At 43.9% G+C, this 20,903-nt stretch overlaps 1 protein-coding gene across 1 annotated transcript; it reads right to left on the reverse strand.

Moving 5' to 3' along the window:
- Positions 1-293: 293 nt before the first annotated feature.
- Positions 294-20,204, reverse strand: ccdc85al (coiled-coil domain containing 85A, like). Its single transcript, XM_034537321.1, has 4 exons — positions 19,530-20,204; positions 17,161-18,259; positions 2,391-2,448; positions 294-520 (listed from the first exon to the last, which is right to left on the reverse strand). The coding sequence occupies exons 1-4, from the start codon at positions 19,773-19,775 to the stop codon at positions 502-504; spliced, it is 1,422 nt and encodes a 473-aa protein (XP_034393212.1). The 5' UTR covers positions 19,776-20,204; the 3' UTR covers positions 294-501.
- Positions 20,205-20,903: the final 699 nt, after the last annotated feature.

The raw sequence follows: 20,903 nt of genomic DNA on the forward strand, positions 1-20,903 counted from the left end.
ATCTGAAGATGAAGGAGAGGAGGGAGAGAGTGGTTGGACAGAGAGGAACAAGTGTGGGGAAATAAAGGTTTAGAACTGCAGGGTATAGAAAGTTTAATTGATGTGCTTCTCCGCCAATGATGTACATTTGTAAACAGAGGGTAGCAGCACAAATAGTGCAGAGTCCTCTACATCTTCTCTCACTGATCCCCAGCGTCCCTCCCCTTCTCTGTGTGCTCTCGGGGAGGTAGCCGTGTCACAGTTGGAAGCAAGAGATATCGCCCCCCCCCCCCCCCCCCCCAAAACCCCCTCTTCTCATAAACTCTCGATATGTAGAAATGAAAACATGGAGGCAGGCTGTTTCAGGGCTGTGGACGTGGAAGAAGCCACGGGCGGGGGGCCACCCGGAGTCGTGGAGGAGGACGTCCCGGGGCTCTCGTGTCTATCAAAGCCAGAGACGCAGGAGGGCTGTACCACTGCGACCTCTGCTCCGTGTGAGGAGCCCAGCTGGTCAAGTCTGGGTCAGGAGGAGGCATCAAAGCTGCACAGGAAGATAATTCATGTTATGACATTGAAACTTTTGTGGGGCACTATTGATTGATTGACTGATTTGGTAAACAAGTAACGCCAACGGATAAATGCACCTGAGCCACTGCCTGCCTGTTTGAACTGAAGCAGCAGTGTTTGGTAGCAACATGGCTTCAGAGACTGTGAGGAACCTTTGAGGGATTTGTTGTCTGTGCCTAGATTGACACGTGTAATTCATGAGATGTTTGATGAGTATGTGCGGTATTACATTAACTTATTGTCAATCATGAACCTATTGAGCCCAGTCTCTCTATTTGGTTAGGCTTAATGAAATCAGGACTACACCTTTAATCTATTAGAAACGACTCAGAGAGCATTATTCAATTTCACGATGATTAATACTTAACCGTTAGCAGTACAAACATTCTGTTTTTCACAGCAGACATTTTGACTTGTCATAGTAGGAAAAGGTGTAATAACAGTAGCGATGGCTCGACCAGTTCTATTCAAGGGTCCTATCTGCGGCGTGACAGTGAGGCAGCATGCACAGTGACAGGACCCTGAAACTGAATCAGCTAAATGGAATCAAGCCATCATTCATTTTATTATTTTGACCTGACCTGACTCTCATACCAACACAAAAATTGAGTTCAACCTTAAAGCCAATGTTCAATTCTTACAAAAAATCTGCAGTTGTAACAGCCAATACATTGTTAAAACATGGATTGTGGTCCAGATACAGGAGAGCCAAAGGGATGTTTCACAATCTGGCAACCCTAAAGATGCTCTTGGCATTAGCAAATGATTTATTACCCATACATAAAGCCATTAGTAACAATGTGTCAGACAGATAAAAATCATGTGGAAGCAAATGAAACAGAGAGAGTTTAGGTGAGCAAGATGTTCATCACTGCAGACTTTTGTGTTGCTTATCAGTGACAGATCCTTCTGTCCCCGCCCGTGTCTTTCTCTCCCACAGCAGAGAGCCCAGGGACGGCCACGAGACCTGACTCCAGTCTGCATTGTCAGCACTTTCTTGTTGCTTTTCTCTGAACTCGCAAACCATGTACTGACATGACATACACTTTCTTCTGTTCCTCACCTGAGTCATTGATATTTGTGTATGAGCTAAGATGGGCTGAAAAAGCACAGGCACAGAGGGAATGGCAAGGTGAAAAGACTGATGCGTAAGAAAAGGAGGAGGACGCGTTGGTCCAAAGGTTGAAAAGGTCACCATATACCAGAGAATGATGGTAATAATGCGTGTGAATTATGAGTGTGAATTATGCGCGTGTGTTCTGGCTAGTGGGGGCGCGACTATCCTCTAGTGGGGAGGTATGTCTTATCTTGCAGTCATTAAATATTAACACCACCATCTCGCCCTCCCACTGGGACCTGATTGAAGATGTAGGATGGCACAGGACAGGATAGGGTCACCTCTAGCTCTTTAGCTCCACTGTAAACCCACTGTGACTACGCCTGGGCCAGACCAAGCATGCAAACACATCACTCATCTGGAGCTGGGACGTTGGGCTAACTCAAGGACTGACCCTGCAACGACATGGCACCACAGCAGAATATACATCTGAGATATTGTGTCAACTAATGATGATCAAGAGAACAGAGTGAAAATATTAAATTATTCTACAATCCCGACAGAGCTGATTGTCCAGCCCAACTGCTAAATGTAAAGAGGTTTCAAGACTCCAGCTAAAGGAAGCCCTCTGTATAGTAAAATAGAATAATGGGATTTAATTACAGGATTATGGGCCCTTGTGGAAATAGCACACAATGACCGTCATTGGCTGTTCTTCTTTTTTCAAAGACTCTAATTAACGCGAGGTGGTTGAAGAAAAAGAAACAAGGTGGAGAAGGGTTCTTACCTGTCCCATAGCTTGACATTTCTACAGTTGTTGGTGCAGCAGCCGGCTGATATCAAAGCTGTGACAAAGAGATAAGAAGAAAGAGACACGTTTTAAATGTGTTGTTTTGATAAGCGAAGAGTGCCTCATTACTCTCAGGATTTGGAGCTTTTTATACTGCCAGAACAAGAGAAAATGACTCATTCATAAAAGATGCCGATGGAGGAATAACAGCTTTTGTTATTAACGGAAAGGTATGTAAAAGATGGAATTGATACTGTTCATTATTGTCCCAGACATCACACAAACTGACTATATAAAGGAATATTTTACATTTTGGAAAAAATAAGGAATCGCTTTTTTGCCGAGAGTGAAATGAGGAGATGGACACCCCACTCACGTCTATACAATACGTCTGGAGCTACAGCCAGGAAGCGATTAGCTTTCCAAAGAAACTGGAACCAACAAAAACACAGATTACTGAATTAACTATTTTGATTGTGAACTGAATAAACAAAATACAGATATTGTGTTAATAAGTGAGCTTTAGAGGTGCTGGGTGGCAGAGGTATTTACTTTGGACACAGCCAGGCGTTTTTCCCTTGCTTTCATACTTTATGCTAAGCTAGGCGTATTGCTCCATATTTAATTCAGACAAGAAAGTGGTGTCAGTATTCTCATCTAACTCTGAGGCTAGAAAGCAAATAAGTGCATTTCCATCTATTTGTACAGCGAGTTACATCTCATAGGCTTTTCAATTCAATTCAATTCAGTTTATTTTGTATAGCCCGATATCACAAATTACAAATGTGGGCTTTACAGTACACATACGACATCCCTGTCCCAGGACCTCACATTGGATCAGGAACAACTCGCCAAAAATAACCTTTCACAGGGAAAAAAGGGAAGAAACCTTCAGGAGAGCAACAGAGGAGGATCCCTCTCCCCGGATGGACAGAAGCAATAGATGTCATCTTTGTCTTCTATAAACTCAAAGCCTTTTGAGACAAAAGTAACAATCTAGGTGTGCACATAGATGAGCTTCTAGAATTTACTGAAGGACATAGTACGCTCACTCGCCCCATGACCACCACTTAAATATGTGTTGTATCGAGCAGCATTTACAACTTTTCCACATTCCCCCCTCGTCTGTTTCAATCTCTGCTGCAATGGTGCAAGTGACAGCGAGCAGAGTGGCAACAACCTTCACTGAAAATGTGAACCATAATGTACACACACACACACACACCTAAAGAGACAGTCTGATTTATCTCGACTTCTCAAAGTGTATCAAATTGAAGACTAGAAGATTACATGGAGCAATAGCTGGACACTGAGGAGGCAGACAGCGAGAGATAGGAACAAGGATTTACTTTGCTTCGAGTGATAAACCTATCACTCCTTAAACAGAAACATGCTCTCTCACACTGACAACTGTAAGACATCCAACTACATTGCAATAAACATGATTGTCCTTATACACATGGCAGGCTCTGGACTCTATCTTGAAATCCCCGACAAGAAAATCGTGTGCTGCTTTTTTTCTGCTTGGCAAGACAAATGTTGCTGTCAAACCAAATGGTGTTCACCAAAAGGTGTTTTAAAGTGCAGGACACGCAGCATCTGCACTCATCCTCTCTGGCTCTGTGAGCACTTGGTTTGGTTAAGCAGTGGAAAAATGACTTTGCCTTAAAGCTGCCCAAGCTTTAAAGAAGAAGAAAAAGATCCCTCTATAACTACTTTGCCCTTCAGAACAATTTTTGCATCCTTGCCCCCCTGCTTGATATATCTCTCTCGCTCTCTTTCTCTCTCCACAAACAGTGTCCCCCCCATGAGCCTATAATCGTGTTTTCAGCACATTTCCTCTCCTCGGCGCGCTCACATCTCTCATTAAAGATTCATAATGCTCTTGTGACCGTCGAGTTCTGCGAAAGATTCCAGTAGCCACCTTCACTAAGTTCCCTGCCCCTTCCCTCGCTCTGTTTATTTCTGTGGGGGGGGGGGGGCCAAGACAGCACAAAGAGATAGGAAAACTCCTGAAAAGAGTCGGGGGATGCAGCGGTGGGCTGCGGAGTATTTTCATTTGGAGGTCAGAATGTGTGGTGTGGAATTGATTTCACGGCTAAAGCAGAGCTCATAGACCAGTTAGAGAGCAGTAAATACATGATGACATCACTTCCTCCTGACACACGTAGACAAAGACACAGAAAGTCTAAAGGAAGTCGTGACAGCTCTTTAGAAGATACCTTTGAAAGCAGGACTTCGTCTGAACATGCTCTGATAGAGCAAAGTAAACATAGAGTGATCTAGCAGTGACATAGCGCTGAAACATTAAATGATGTTGGTTGTATTGGTGCAAAATGAAGATTAGATCCACTTTACCAGATGATTTTTCACAATAAACACATGTCTGCAAGGCCATGTCACCACCCCCGTCGTATGAAGGTTGGCGGTCCGGAATCAGAATACAACAAGAACAAGAAATGCACAGTAAAAAAATTAGTCGGTAATGAAAGACGCTGCGTGAAATATTTAAACAGCCAGTGGAAACAATGCAGTTTCTTGTTCAACGTTTCAAGCGAACTCAATTCTGGGTCTTTGGACTCGCCCGCTCAAGCGCAAGAACAATTAGCTTAAATGGATTTTCTGCCTCAAGGTCTGCAGCACACACAGGTCACAAGATTACAAACTGCTGTCTTGTGATGGTCCTGTTAACGCACAGTAGGCATGTGCCAAAATCTCTTTAAAGTGACCTTGATCAATGTCGAATAAAACTTGCCTTGTGATCGCTTCAAGGAGAGTTACACAGTGAGAAAACATACAGAGCGTTTGTTGATTTAGTTATAGGCAGGGCGTTAAAACCAAAATTGGATTTAACGGGATGTGAGAGATGTGTAGAGGAAAGAGGGATCTGTGTGGGTCAAGACCAAGAGTATATAGATAATGTGATTACTCAAGAATAACGTGGGGCCGAAGCTCCCTTAAATTACACCTCGGTACACCAGAGCTCGAGTGAAAGGCTCTAAATTTACCCAAAAAGAGATGTGAGAGATTGGCTGGGAAAGACACTGAATAAACCACTGTTCCGGTTGGGGAACCCTTTTCCCTGCTGCCAGACACCAATTATTAACTCCTTATAACTCAAAATCTTAGTTCATATAATAGATTCAATAGTGTTTATTATGACATTTTTTTGTTTCAGGGTTTTGGGAAAATACGTTTGAAAAATGTAAAAAGAGGCTGGGATCCAAAGCAGCTCTGAAAAATAAAGTCTGAGCGTGTGGCGGATCCGTATAATTTGTCAAAACCAGTAATCACGTTGTTATCGATGTCTGAATCAAGCCAGTAAACACGAGAACCGGCTCTCCACACTGCTGCTCTCTCAATCCTCTTTGATCCATCAACCCCCCCACCCACCCCCCACCCCCCTCCGTCTCCATCTCTCAACTGATCAATGCAATGTAATTTCACATGGCCATTCCCTCAGATCTTCTAAAAATCTGCCACATAAATTATTCAGGCTGGCTGGGCAGGAAAGCCTGTGGAGCTGCATGGTAGATCAGTGACCTTCCGTTTAGCTAGCAGTCAATCAGACAATCAGCCAGTCAGCCAGTCAGCCAGTCAGCCAGTCAGCGAGGCTCGCCGGCTGGAGAGCTGCTTGTCTTGACGTCCCTCGGGCCGCTACAGTCAGTGCTGTTACGTACAACTCCGGAGCACACAGATACGCTCTGAATGCATAATACAGAGATGAGTGGCCGGAACACATTCACCAAGAAAATGGAGGGGAAAAAAGGCAGGATAATTATGGATTCAAGTCGGTGTTTGGTCAGTCTCATAGAAAAGGCCTCAGTCTCGTGAGGCTGGACTTCAAGTCGATACCACTTCCCGTCTGGGCTACTTCCTCCTCGCTGTGGTTGCTTCTGCTGCTCTAGATTGTAGCACCGATATGCTGAGTGACTACACTGGTTGTCAATCCGGGAAGAATTAGCTGTCAGTCAGTGTTGGAGAGTCCCAGGTGGCTTGTCTTTCTTATTCAAATCAATAAAAAATGACACTAAGCGTAAACTCCTTTTGTGTGAAGAAATAATAACATCCAGGTGTCATTTACTGAGGCTGGCCTTTTCCAACGTAAGTCCAGGAACCCACCTGTTACCTGCAATTATCTTCAAGTCAAATCCAGACCCGCCCGCCCCATTAATGTAAGACCTGTGATTGGACACACAGGCTACACAGCCACTACATTTAAAGAGCTTTATTTTTACTTGCACTATTGGAACATGAAGATTATAATCATGCATTTCAATTTAGTTTTGTAGATGCTAAACTATAATAAGATGCTATGCCTATGCTGACATTGAATTGCTTCTTAAGCCAGAGGTTGCTGTGCAGAAAAATAATATTGTCGCTGGTTTAAGCTGCGGTCACCGTGCTTCAATCACAAGCCAATAAAAAGTATCTTTCCCTAGCTGCGCTAAGTGCTAGTATATAGCAAGCAGAAGTTATAGAAACATATGCTTTACCCGTTACAAAACGTTACCTGACCGGGTGTTCGAGTTCTTTTTCTTTTTCCCCAGACGTTATATGTAATAGATTATGCCGCGCTTAAAGTCATGACACTATTGTTGCAACAATGATAATCAATGTTACAATGTTGCATAGCTTCAAATGGCAGCAATGGCAAAAACAATGTTGAATACCCAGAAATCATGTAACACAAAAGAACACCAAATTAAAAAAAGGGCCAAAATAATCTAAAGTTGGTGAGTCTGGGAATGGTTCCAACATTTTGGAATATATACTCGCTTGCTTGCTTGCAATGTGTTAAATATGGAGATGGAGCATCATTGGAGGTCATTAGCTTAGCAAAGGAAAAATAATGAAAGCAGGGGGAAACAGCCTGGCTGTGTCCAATCTTCTGCAAATTAAACAACACTTTGAGTCGTTATGTCAAGTTAAACCAACCAACTCTTTGCTCTAGCTCCATATTTCATGCAAAAAAATTACAAAAGGTACCAAGAACATAAATAAACACCTTTCCCAAAATGTGCAACAATTCTTCATAAAAAACAGCTGGACTCTGGTGATACATTGCCTGATTGTTCAACTCACCGGCGTAGACCTGGTTATTTGGAGCCTGCTATGCTCAAAGGGCTGTGTGTGTGTGTGTGTGTGTGTGTGTGTGTGTGTGTGTGTGTGTGTGTGTGTGTGTGTGTGTGTGTGTGTGTGTGTGTGTGTGTGTGTGTGTGCGTGTGTGTGTGTGCGTGTGTATTAGCGCGTGCGTTTATTTTGTTATACAGATGTAGACGCATCTAAATCAAAAGTGAGAGAATAATCATGAAGCCACATGCAAAGTTATGCAGATGTCACCTTTTGAATACTTCCAGGAATTGTTGTGTTTTGTAAGAGTGCTAGAAATGTAAATCTTTGTTCGTAAATCTACCATTTCTGTTTTTCATATTCAAACAAAAGAATAGAAACAGAATATATCGAAGCGAGTGCTGGCGCAACGTCAGCCCGTAATTCTTCTTTACATCCGTTGTCCTCTGTGTTCGAGCCCCATCCACATGCAAGGCCTGTGTTGTCAGTCACATTGGTGAGGTACGCATTCTGCTGTGACTCTCAAAGGTAAATTAAATATTTAAGCAGACATTTGCTAGATAAACTGCTGTTCTCCTTTTTTAACATGTCACCACCCATCACTTCTCATTGCTGTTGAATAATATAACAGGCCGAGCCCACAGTAGAGTCAAGAATATTGTGGTGTGTGTGCGTGTGTGTGTGTGTGTGTGTATGTGTGTCTGCTTGTGTTTGTGTGTGTGTGTGTGTGTGTGGGATGAGACACAATATTGGTTATTGCATCAGCTGTGAATGATGTTAGATTTCCATCATCCCACAATTCTTTGCTGCTTCCTCCAGCGCCAAGGATCAGCATTTAATGGCTTCTGTCTTCTCAACTCCCACAAGCCTTCGGACCTTGATGACCCATGTCCTGAGGCGGAAACTTGTTTACACTCTCTCAGACTGTTTTGTCTCTCATCTCCCTGATGAAAACAACTAATCCTTCTGTAGTTGTGTTAAAATGCCCTTTGTATTAAGTTAGACATAATGCAATGCATTGCATCAGATATATAAGGCAGTTTACTTCAGAACAATGCAGTGATTTATAGAATTTATGTACGATTTTGTCACGAAAAGCCTGAGGGATGAGCTGACATTAACGCTGGTGTACAATTAGGTGTGGACAGGCATTTACATTATTCTGCTCTTAAAATAAACCATGTTTCACACTGCTCTTCTCACATTAAAGAAGTGGAAATAACAGCTTTAGCCCTGTATTATATAGGATAAAAAGACTGCACCCCATGATTAAAAACAGAACATCAATATAACGTTTGATTGGAAAATTCAATTCATCAGCCATCATTTAGATAAACTATTGAAAAAGTAACACACCAGCACAGCAAATAACCATCTAGTACAGTTCAAAGCAGCCCACGATTTACTTCAATTCCATGTTTCTCTAAGCTCTCAGAAAGGTCGGTGGAATATGTAATTAAATGCACCTTTTTACTATAATAGTAAAGGAAATGAGCTAGTCAGTCTGGAGCAGAGGGGGGTAATGAAATTGATTTCAATATCTCCGAGAGGAAATGTCACAGACCAAAAGACTTCTCTGGAAGAGAACTAGTAAGAGATAATGATATGAATATGGCCAATCCTTTTTATGTCGGGAGGATAAACCCATTCATCCGCCATAATGGGAGCTGCACACGTGCCTCGCTGTCATTCTCATCAGGAAAAACATTACATCAAATGCACATAATGCACAATATGGGCCAGAGATTTATGCCCCAGGAAATGGATAGATACATCCGGGAAAAGGGAGGTATAAAAATGTCAGCAGCAGTGGTTATGTTCCCAATATGTTATCTCACTTTCTATGCCTAAATAATGGTGAGGCTGTAAAAAAACATCACCATGCTGGCAGCAGCAAAGCAGCTCATCACCACAGCTTGATCAGACTGACAAATGCACAACAGACAGGCACCATAGAAACGCTATCCGAGCATTAAAGAAAGACTATGCAACTTTTATTAAGAAAAAGAAGACACGTTCTTCCTCTTACAGATTAAAAGTGGGATTCATAAGCACAAAATGCACCACTGCCTAATTCAATGCACTCAAGGGTTTTGCCAATACCAATGACCAGTATCTTCTGATGGCTAAACTTTGATCCCCTTTTCAGACATGGAATACGTGTCACTGTAATACTAATACTGTTATGCGACATGAAGGAATGATGGATTTTAAAGAGTATTTTGTCATATAAACCTCATTAATGATTTGCCTCATACATGTTCACATCATTCAATAGAATTCTGCTTCTTATTCTCTAATAATACAAGATGTTTAAGTTGAGGAACGTTTAAGTAGTTATGAAGCAGTGAAAATGTAATACTGATGCCTCTTTATGACCTTCAAATGTAGACAGAAGGCAAAAAGACTGATGATTTTAGTTATTCTTAATAATCATCTTTGCCACCGGGTCCTATTTCAGCAAAATCAGACACAATCCTGCAGGTTCACCAGAAACTCCTTCAGCTCAGACTCCTCCAGCCAGGAGCAGAGCTTCGCCTCGCTGCTCCACCGATTGATGGAGTCAACATCAACACCATGCTGCTGGAGGCCCAGGTCATATTGCTGGGCCACTGGAGGGAAGGGAGGCTGCGGAGAACCAGGACTCTTTCTAAAGAGACTCTGGTTCAAAGAAACACTACCGCCAAAATAAAAAAAGGGATATTAACTTTAAGTTGGGGTGTTTGTTAGATGAAAAGCACCACAAGTATCTCACAATTGCCTAATTACAGTGTTATGTATTTTTATCAAACAGATTTTACTGATTTTCTTTGTGCATTAGAGAACAATTTGAATGGACTTTTCTTAATTTGGGATAATATGCATTAATCAACATTAAGTCATATAAAAGGTGAAGTAACCTGAAACCTTTCATTAATTTCTTATCCTACTCTGTTAATGCTCCTTCAAAAACTCGCTCAGGCTGAATACACAATATAAATAACTCATTGAATCTATGCAAGTCAGTATGAACTGAAAAAAAACCATCAGATCTTCCTTGTCACAAACATTGCAAATTACTAACTCTACTTCTTCCCCGGAGTCTTTGTGCCTCACAGGGCCCATTGGACCTGGCTATGTCTGGAGCCGGTCCTGGCTCCTGGGCCCTGCCCCCTGATTCCTTGCCCCTGCTTCCTGCATCCTGCCCCTGGCCTCATTGGCCCCGCCTCTTTCGCAATGCCTCCTACGTCATGGGCCGGCCTCCTGCCGCCGTGGCCCTGCTGATGCCCCTGCTTTCTTCCTCCTTCTATTGACATGGATTGTGGAAATCTGGATTGTGGTCCATGCCTCCTAGTCATTATTCATAATTTCGGTCATATTCATTGAATGTGTTATAACTCTGTAATGCTGTTCATTCTGTACACATAACATATATTGCTTCTGTCCATCCGGGGAGAGGGATCCTCCTCTGTTGCTCTCCTGAAGGTTTCTTCCCTTTTTTCCTGTAAAAGGTATTTTTCTGTTTTTTTGGGGAGTTTTTCCTGATCCGATGTGAGGTCCTGGGACAGGAATGTCATATGTGTACAGATTGTAAAGCCCTCTGAGGCAAATTTGTAATTTGTGATGTTGGGCTATACAAAATAAACTGAATTGAATTGAAATGAAACTAAGATGGCTGAAAGCTGCCAATCATACAGCTGCACACTTGTACCTGATGCACTCAGCTACATCCGTCCAGCTCCACTCACCTGATGCCCTCAGACTGCTAGTTCTCAGCGTGACACACAGCTCCCGCTGAACAACATCATCATGCAACATAGCTAAATGTGGTAACTGCTGGTGACTTTGGGACTGACAGAGGTTCCCTCAGGCCCGGTGCTGCCCTCGAACATGGCAGCTACTCAACTTCCACATAATTACCTGGCCTAGCAAGCTAATTTCCTCTTAGCTCAGTGGGTCGTTCCCCATTGGCTCGTCGTATAAGAGGACAAAGACTGCTCTCCATTCCACTGGGCGTGCGTGTCTACCGGATGACTGTGGAACATTTGTCAGATACCTCGGGGGTTTGGGCTGCAGCGACGCCCGTACACGCCAAGCAGCTTCCGTCATAGCTCACACAACTTATAGCTGTGGAGCTGCTGGTGGGGGGAAATGTTTGGATGCATCCTGCAGTGGCCAACTGCTCCACGTCTACATAAATACTGATTGAATAATCAGTTTTAAAGATAGATCATAACATTTACATAAATCAGAGTGCCAGAATGCTGCACATGCACACACATGCTCATCTTGATTATATATGCAGTACATTATCATTCCCCTTGTCTCCCCATGATTTATTATTTAGCTTGCCAAAAATATTTGTTGTTCTCTTGTTGGAGACATTTCACACTCCAGTTCCCATTGACATAACTGTTGTCGTGAGGTTTTGGGTGGATACCTTGTTTGCTCCATCCAGGAGAAGCAAGCTTTAATAAGACAAAGCTGAGGGCAGCTTGATTAAAAATGACAATGATATGCACTGGAGGTAAATTAAAAAAAAGCCTAATCATGCATTCCTTGGTTAATGGCTGCACTGATGGCCTACAGGGGGTGTTTGATATAATTGGTCTCAGGTGTGATTACAAATTCAAATGCCATGATAGCATTTAAAAGTAATATTTTCCCTTTTGCGTGGTTGTGATAAAGACATCCACCTTGGGAAATGATCGTCTCCGATGGCCTCAACACAAACTATCTATGGAACTTCTAACCTGCTCTCATTCCTTCACTGGTATAAATGGTAAAAACACATCAAGCAGAGAATAAATACCTTCACTTTTAATTAGTCCTCAGCAATAGAAACACAAGATTATGGGTCTGAACAAGTCAATCTACACATTGTGCCACTTTGGTAAATTGAACTAGTAATAGTAGTAGCTGACGTGGTTATCTGGTTATAATACTAATCTATTTAAATTACTGCAGCCTAATGCTCCCCCAAATCCTTTCAGTCCAAGCAGCTGTGACAAACATTTGAGTTTCTTCATGACTCTTAGGCTATGAGACTTCACAATTTGTCAAGGGGTTGCTTTCCATCCTTCGTCCTGGCAGAAGAACAAAGAAGAGGATAGATGGGAGTCAGAGGAAGAAGAGAAGATATGTTGCAGAGAGGAAGACAGTATGAGACAGAGAAGGAGTGGAAGAAAACAAGCAGTAATACACTCAAATACTTCCTCGACCCTCTTTCCTCCGCCCTGCCTGGCAAACAGAACATCCTCCAGCCCCCTCCAGAAAGAGGGCTTTGTAATCAGTTTTCTCTCTGTCCGACAGCTGGTTGTTCACACTGGCAGCCAATTAGGATGGAAAGAGAGAGAAAGGCAAGAGAGAGGAGGGAAAGAGATAGCCTGGCTTTCGCAGTCACAGTAGAGAAGGAGAAGGAGAACATTATCTGAGGCCAAAGCTGCAGTGATGATTTCCTGTTTCCGACAGGCAGCAGCACTTTTAAACAACAGCCAGAGGACCTGGATAGTCTGAAATGATGCTACAATTATAGATTAATAGAATGAGAATGAGGCAGTGGGAAGATTTGTGCTAATTAAAACAGATAAAATAGCATGCACAATAATGGAGGATTATCTTGCCAGTGTCTGTCAGTTCTTATTAAGTCAAGAATGAGGTGGCTCTATAAGAGCTCCACGCAATGCAAATTAAGACAACACATACAATTAAAGCTGCAAGCAGCGATGAACGGGTCCTCGCACCTTTGCGCGCTTCGGGGGTGCTGGTGTGGAGTGCGTGATGCTTTGCAAATACTTCACCAGTTCCTGTATCCACCGTGTGGCTCTAGACGACACGCTCGACAACATGCATTATGTTTCCCTACGTGAAGTGTAGACCATGTCGCGTAAATGTCATGTAAATCTGATGCCGTTTGTAACATAACGCTGCAAGTCCAGTGGACTTACATGGTACATGAATACAATGGAAACTGGTTTCCAGGGGGAAAAGAAGGATGTAACACAATTGTTGTTGCCATCCTGATAAGACAACTGGATACAGCGTTGGAGACGGTGCCCCTTTTATTCCAATGAAAGAGAAGCCAAAAGAGTTAAACTTCCAGGTATACAATTACCCGATCTTCCGCAACCATGGGAGCACACTTCTTTTGACCCATGTAACTGCTCGATCTCACTTTAATTAAGGACCTAATAATCTTTCATTGTGATCACATGATTCAGGTATAATAACAAGCAAAAGGCAAATGGTAAAATCAGCTGACGACATGTTGTCATTTCAGGAGGCAAAATGAATAGCTGGAAACGAGGCTTTGTTGCACGTCTGTGTAAACTTCAGTACACATAGTTTCAGAAATAATAAAACATTTTGAGTGGTAACCTGTCATCATTGTAAACTGCATGTTTTGCCTTGCAAGAATGAAAAGCCTGCACCCAGCAAGAGTAACTAGGGGTGGGTGTGGCTTTACAAATGGTTTGTGTGTGTGTGTGTGTGTGTGTGTGTGTGTGTGTGGAATTCATTGGCATCACAAGGGCAGAGGTTCTCACACACACTGTAGTGTCTTTTTTTCCCATGCAGCCTTTTTTTTCGCCTCCCGATCATCTGAGCAGCTTAAGCTAATATGCAGAACTTGTGATTGCTAAAGCAGAAAACATGATTACCGGTAAGTCTCTCTCCTTTATGAAAAAGACCCTCTGCAGTGCAGAGATCCTATAAGCTTAGCGAACAGTCCGGGTTAGGAGACTAGTGTTCACGGCTGATTATCTTTCACTAAAAGTGAGTCTATCACATGGGAAGACATATTTGATCTGGGTCTCAGCTGACCTGCAGATGTCATTTACAGGCTTTACAGGCCCATCATTTGATATGAGCAAGACAGTGTGTATTACGATTCAGGAACTTGTTCAATTTCATAGTGGCGTTCAGTTATTGTATTTTTAATTAATGTACTGAATTCCCTAAATGCCTTTAACAGTACACCCCAATGTCATTTTCTGGATCATGTACGTATTGTTGAGATGAGAGGGCTTCTGTTCCTCTAGCAGAAAACTGAAAATGTCTGTAATTTTACAGAGCTAAACTACGAATACTTCTACCAGTAGTCGTTTTGGAGACAATACCCTTCACCCGGGTGTAAACCTGGCTGCGATAAGCTCACCAAAACATGCAGAAGCAGTTTGTATGAAAAGGCTGCAGAGGTCAAAGTGATGTTTAGCTTTCATCTTGGATTTTGTCAGGAATTTTAATGGCCTGAGCTTCAGTGCTGTTGAGTGGCGCATGAACATGAGACTTTTATTTGTCTGATTAAAACACTACATTCACACACACAAGTACACACGCAAATACATTACAAAAATGAAATAATACTGTGCAAAGGGCTTAGGATAATCCAAGAGAGTGGAGTGTACTACATCATCACAGGAATCAAATTCCCTCTTCGTCCAAAAAAGGACATGGGAGTAAAGATTGCCAGTGGAGGACACACACACACACACACAATGCTGCTCTATGTACTTCTACCTCACAACAGGCATTGGTGTATACACTTTCATTTATGTAGAGTTTGTTCATTTCAATCTGTCAGCAAAATTCCACACCAAAAAACAGCCTGTGTGGTTACATTTTGACAATTAATTTAGTATCAACACCACAAAAGTCAATTCTTCAACCTCCGGCTAAGTGGTGTTTGCATGTCTTGATCTAACTGTTGTGACACTTGAAGTTATTGTCCTTGTCAGGTCAGTGGAGGCATGGCGTCCCTGTGGGGACATTCATGATAGAAATAAGCAGCCATACCAATAGAACTCTATAGCAACACACACACACACACACCCCCACACACACACACATTTCTCTCACACATAGGCTTAATAAAGTCTTTATGAACCTGGTTAAAGGCTATTTGGTGCACGCATTTCACTCAGAGCTAAGTTCACAACAGTTATGCCACAGTTGGCAAACCACCAGACATGCGGGCCAGTGAGTGCCCTGTGCACTCACAACATTTTCCAATTAAGGATTTGCGAGGCATTAATGTTGCGTGGCCTTTTGCAGACATCATATGGGTTTCAGGTTACAAGAAGATTGAAATCTCATCTAGAGCGACAAAGTGCACCGAGAGCTAAAATAGAAACAGAATGATGATCCAACTCAAAGTTGTGTGTTTCTTCACAATAATCCGCTGCAATCAGTAGAGATTGCAAAGTGGCTCAAGAGAGCATGTTCACGAGAGGGTTATTACAGTGGCTGCGTTGTAATCTTTGAGGACGTTTACAAAGAGAATGGTGTCAATCAAAGCAGCAGAGGTTGAGATATCCTGACTTTTATTCTCCAGTATGGCTTATGCTCCAAAAGCACTATGTCCCATAATTGAGCTCAATAATGTCTCTTTGTTAGGCTCATCTTTGTCTGTTGTTTTTCCACAATTCCATGTGTGTAACAGTCTTTCTCACAACTCTTTTGTAATCTCTAAAAACAATGAGATGACCCTGATGACATCACAATTACATCACCAGGGCATCAGCCATGACACAGCTCATGCTACAGACTACATTACACAACTGTTTCCTATAGAGCTCCCTGTGACCAGCAAACATCTTCATGTGTCAACTACGCCCCTTTGAGTAGCACTTAAGGAGATAGAGAGGAAGATAGCACACTCATCATTTCTTTGCTTTCTAATTGTCTTTTTATAAAAAAACATATCCCTCCAAATAATCAATAGTCATAAATAACTCACCAATTCAGTAAATCATAACTCCTGACAGTACTTCACGAGAGGTAATTCAACCCCTTCCTGTACGTGTTGGATTTACTCCACTCTGTGTACACTGTTTCTCTTGTAATATCAGCCTTGTTTTGCAAAGTCAGGCAGATATTTCACTTTGAAGAATTTGTCCTTTAGCTTCTGCCAGCTCTGTGCCACTCAGCAGTTTTTTCCCCCGGACTCCAGAAATCATTACCAGCCACTGTGGGGTATTTAAACATCAGCCAAGTTGGTACTTTGATATTACTCCTTCTCTCTGACATCCTTAACGGAGATAGGCATGACTGCAGCAAAATCAGGGCGGTAATTCCTCGCCCAAGAGGTGCGTGCGTGTTGCAACGCTACAGCACACACTGATATCTGAGCATGGTTCATTGAGTCCAATCTGTTAAATTTTGATACAGAACGTGTAAAATAATGAAATAATATGAAAAAAACTTATTTTCTCTCTCATCCACTGAGCCAACCCACATTCTTCTCAAGATGGCAAAAAAATCAATAATGCCGTAAATCTTTTCAACAGTCGGAATGAGGAAGAGTTTCTCTGTTTTCTCAATCAAATAGGTGCATCAGATATTACGCTGCAATTCTCCTTTTTTATTTTTACATTTTTATAGAGCGAAAACAATCTCTGCAATGCCATATCCTTCATGCACAGAGAGACAGCAATACATTAGCAAAACCTTGAGAAGCATTTGTGTTAGCTGTTGCAATAGTGTGCGTGCGTGTGTGTTTTTATGTGTGTGCGCGTGTGTGTTTGTGTGTGTGTGTGTGTGTGTGTGTGTGTGTGTGTGTGAGTCTATGTGAGACTTTGAGTGTAAAAAATGTGATACAACGTCATCCTCTGCAAAGTTTGTAGAAGTGATTAGAAGATCAAAACATGGCATGATCCCATCATTCAGTCACATTACAATGCACACACACACACACACACACACACACTTCACCTACCATTCATGCCATTGTAGATGCCCCGATGGTGTGGCGACAGCTCGTCTCCTGCTTGCCTCCTCTGCCCGTCTCTCACTGGGCTGCCAAACTTCACATGGTCAGGGCTCAAACTGTAGTGGTGCCGATGAGTTTCGGGACTGCCCCCCTGGACCACGCAGCCTTTTTCATGGTGCTCAGAGGCCCCTAAGTGTGCCTGCCTGGGCTCGGGGCTTCCGCAGCCCATACTGCTAATGCTGCTCCTGTGGTGCCTCTGATAGAGCTCCCCGCTGCCTCCCTGACCCAGGAAGTGCTGCCTCTGGCCCAGGAGGAGATCAGAGCTGTGGTGCTTGGGGTGCTGCTCCGGACTGCGTCGGCCCACGTTCCTCCCGTATTTTTCTGGGCTGAGGCCCCGCATGACTCGACTGTGGTCAGGCACGGATATGGAGCCGCAGCGGGGCCGGCAGAGCTGGGGCAGAGTGTATGGGTACTCCAGGCTTGTACTCCGGTGGCGCCCAACAGGGTGCTCAGGGCTGGGCACCTCCCTGTCTCCTCCGCTTATGCCTCCTATTCCACTGATGCTGCTGCACCTGGGTTTGTGCACAAGCTCGGGGCTCCCTTTTTCCCCACCGCTCCTAACCCCGCCCACCCCTGGAGCCAGGTGAGACTGCTTATGTTGAAGGTGATCGGAGCTGTCAGCGCTCCCTGCGCTGGAGGTGCTGCTCCCGTCCCCCACGTCTCTCATCAGGAGGCCCTGCCCGGGCACCAGCAGCAAACTACTCTGGCTGTCTATGGAGTTGCGGCACCCTCCCAACCCTACACTACCTCCCCCTACACTTCCTCCACCCCCACCTCCTCCACCTCCCACCCCTTTCTCCTCGTCCAGCAGCAGGCAGAGCTCCTTCAGCTCGAGGTTCTCCCGGATTACCTCCTCCTGTCGGAGCTCGAGCTCCTTGAGTTTCTGGAGGTAGAGGGTCACCTCTTTGCGCATGATGCTGGCACTGTAACGTCCCAGGCGCTGCCACTCCCTGGATACACGCTTGCCTTTCTGGCGGTCGTCATCCAGGAAGCAGCACAAGTCCCGCAGCTCACGGTTGTCTTCCTGCAGCTTCTGATTAATGTCCTGAGGGGACGAGAAGGAAAGTACAAGAGGAAAATAGAGATTTAAACTGAGACCCAATCATTAGGAAGCTCTCATAAAATAAGACAATGCTGATCGCAGCAGAAACAACATAAATGGGCTTTTGATTTGGTTCAACTAAATCACTGCAACCAACATTGTCCAATTTCAATCCAATTCACCAGTCTTCTTGATATCAGTCCAACGCTGTATGCAATCATAATGAAATGAAATCTTAATCCTATCTGTCTTCCCCACAAAAGCACTGACTCGCTGTGTGCCATTCAATGTGAAGTACGTAATATAGATTAGAAGGCTCTGCAGGAGCTGGAGAGGCCACACACAGATATAAAACTGGGTTAGAGCAGTGAAATCACACACCCCTACCATTTTACACCCAGCCACGTTTACTTAAACATCCCTCCTTCACCTCCACAAGAGCTCCCTCCTCTCTCCCCTCCCTCTCACGCTCTACCCCTATACCCTCCAGCTCTTTCCTGTGTAATTAGGCAGCTTGGATGGGTGGAGAGGTGACGAGGTCTCCAAGAAAGGCAAATGATCCCCATGTGTTTCCTCCAAGGCTACCTTGGGCTGGGTCTCAGCCTTTTCTGTAAATATTGTGGACATTGTGCCAAAATCTTCTTATTAGCAGAAAAGGAAGGCAGTATAAAGGTTGCTGAAAAGGCAAATGTTCACATGTACTTTCAAAGCAAATGCCACGTTGCTCAAACGGTACAATTGTATTGCACGTATGTGCAGGAACTGTCGAGGAATGTGAGGTGTGTGTGTGTGTGTGTGTGTGTGTGTGTGTGTGTGTGTGTGGCTCAGAGATCTGGATGCCAGATTTGAGCATTGGTATTTGAATATAGGGACATGCCCTCCTTTCAGAATTAGGAGGAGGACTTTTTACCTTTTTGGCCTAAAGTGGATTTATACTCGCTGTATTTTATAAGCTACGTTTATAAGCTACGTTGCTACGTATTACCACTATTAATTAATCAACTGAAACCTTACATTTATAAAACAATAAATGAAAACTATTCTTGTAACTCAGGTGAAGCTGCCCATAAAGCCCGCATGGGTCTACATCCATCCATATCAGATTCTCATACAGGCCCTCCTCACAATGGCACGATGAACTTTAACGACACCATCTATTCTCATGCTTGCAGACGCGCTCGCGAAGCAGCAGAACATCCCTCATGCTATATGCGCGTTCTCAGGTGCGCTCCAAAACTATGACGTCATCCTTCCCCAATGCGCGCACCCTCACCTTCAGCCCCCTGATCTCGTTCAAGTGCAGCTGGAGGCTGCGATTGACCTCTCGGATGAGATTCCCGTGGTCCAGAATCACGCTCATCTTGTCGGCCTCGGACCGCCTCAGCCGCCGCACCAGATCCTCCTTGGTCCACTTGAGCAGCTCCTCGTCCGTCAGACCGGAGATGTCCTCCGCTGGACTTTCGGTCTTCGCTATCGACAGCTGGAGCTGGGGCTGGGGCGGCGGAGTCGCCTTCTCCATTGGCACGGCTCCTCCGGCACCGACAAAAGGCAGAAAACACAGTCAGAGGCTCGATGGCAACCTCTGCTCGCATCCGCTCCCCGGTCGACTTGAGGTGGAAAACGGTTACCGGCAGAAAGTCAGTCGCATCATAGTTCGGCCTTTTTCTTCTTCTGTTGTTCCTCCACTCTCTGCTCGAGCAACAGCTGACGACGCCGGCGGAGTGCGATACAGTGGAGAAGCTGCTCTGCTGTCGATCACTGCAACATCCTCGCGTGCAGGGTGTTCCGTGGCCAGCCCACTTACAGAGTTATCGCCTCGGTTCGCTACATCCAAATGTGGTGCCGGATGTGGTCAAAGTGAGAAAAGCTGCACCTGCCGCCTGTAGGTTCAGCACACTGCGAAAAGAGAGGAGAGAGTCACGGCAGAAACACTGAGAGAGGGAGCAGCTCGCCCCTTCTCTCTCTCTCTCTCTCTCTCTCTCTCTCTCTCTCTCTCTCTCTCTCTCTCTCTCTCTCTCTCTCTCTCTCTCTCTCTCTCTCTCTCTCTCTCTCTCTCTCTCTCCAGGGGTTTGAGCTTCACCAACAATGCTGCTTGGTTACAGCGCCACTTAATGTCCAAATACACTATATACAAGCTGTGTGAAATGCTCTGTCTGACTGCTGCTAAATACAGAAATATATGTTTCTTAATATATATGTCGTCTCAATGTTGTCTGTATTTTAGTCTTTAAATGTGTTTGTTTTTTAACTTTATTATCTGTATACACTTTATTTGTTGTACAAGAGAGACACGTTTTTTTTCAAATCCTCTGTATGTTTGGAACTTTCCTTTCGGATTTACATGCATTGCAAGGGGGGGGGGGGGGGGGTTCCTGCAGGTTCAGAGGTCCCTCCCGACCTGATGTTGAAATGTGTTGACACGTATGTAGATCGTAAGATAAATAAATACTTCAGCCTTTAGGATAAATCAACTTGGCATATAAAAGCGAGCACATATGCTGATTCTGTTCGATTAAAATGTGATTATTTAAATTACAAGTACTTTTATTTAGTCTCCTTTCACTGTACATATGTCAAGTCTTACATCCTGTGAAGTGCATTGCATTTCAAGTTTAATTACCGACTTGAGTTCATAAAATGTTGCAAT

The sequence above is a fragment of the Cyclopterus lumpus genome, chromosome 1 (assembly GCF_009769545.1).
Source record: "Cyclopterus lumpus isolate fCycLum1 chromosome 1, fCycLum1.pri, whole genome shotgun sequence".
NCBI classification, from domain to species: domain Eukaryota; kingdom Metazoa; phylum Chordata; class Actinopteri; order Perciformes; family Cyclopteridae; genus Cyclopterus; species Cyclopterus lumpus.

Excerpts from the sequence above, each read along its gene's own strand:
- ccdc85al (XM_034537321.1), bottom strand. The coding sequence starts at position 19,775 with ATGGAGAAGGCGACTCCGCCGCCCCAGCCCCAGCTCCAGCTGTCGATA. Across the intron at positions 18,260-19,529 it reads ACGAGATCAGGGGGCTGAAG|GACATTAATCAGAAGCTGCA; the intron begins GTGAGGGTGCGC and ends TCGTCCCCTCAG. Across the intron at positions 2,449-17,160 it reads CATCTACAATGGCATGAATG|CTTTGATATCAGCCGGCTGC; the intron begins GTAGGTGAAGTG and ends TCTTTGTCACAG.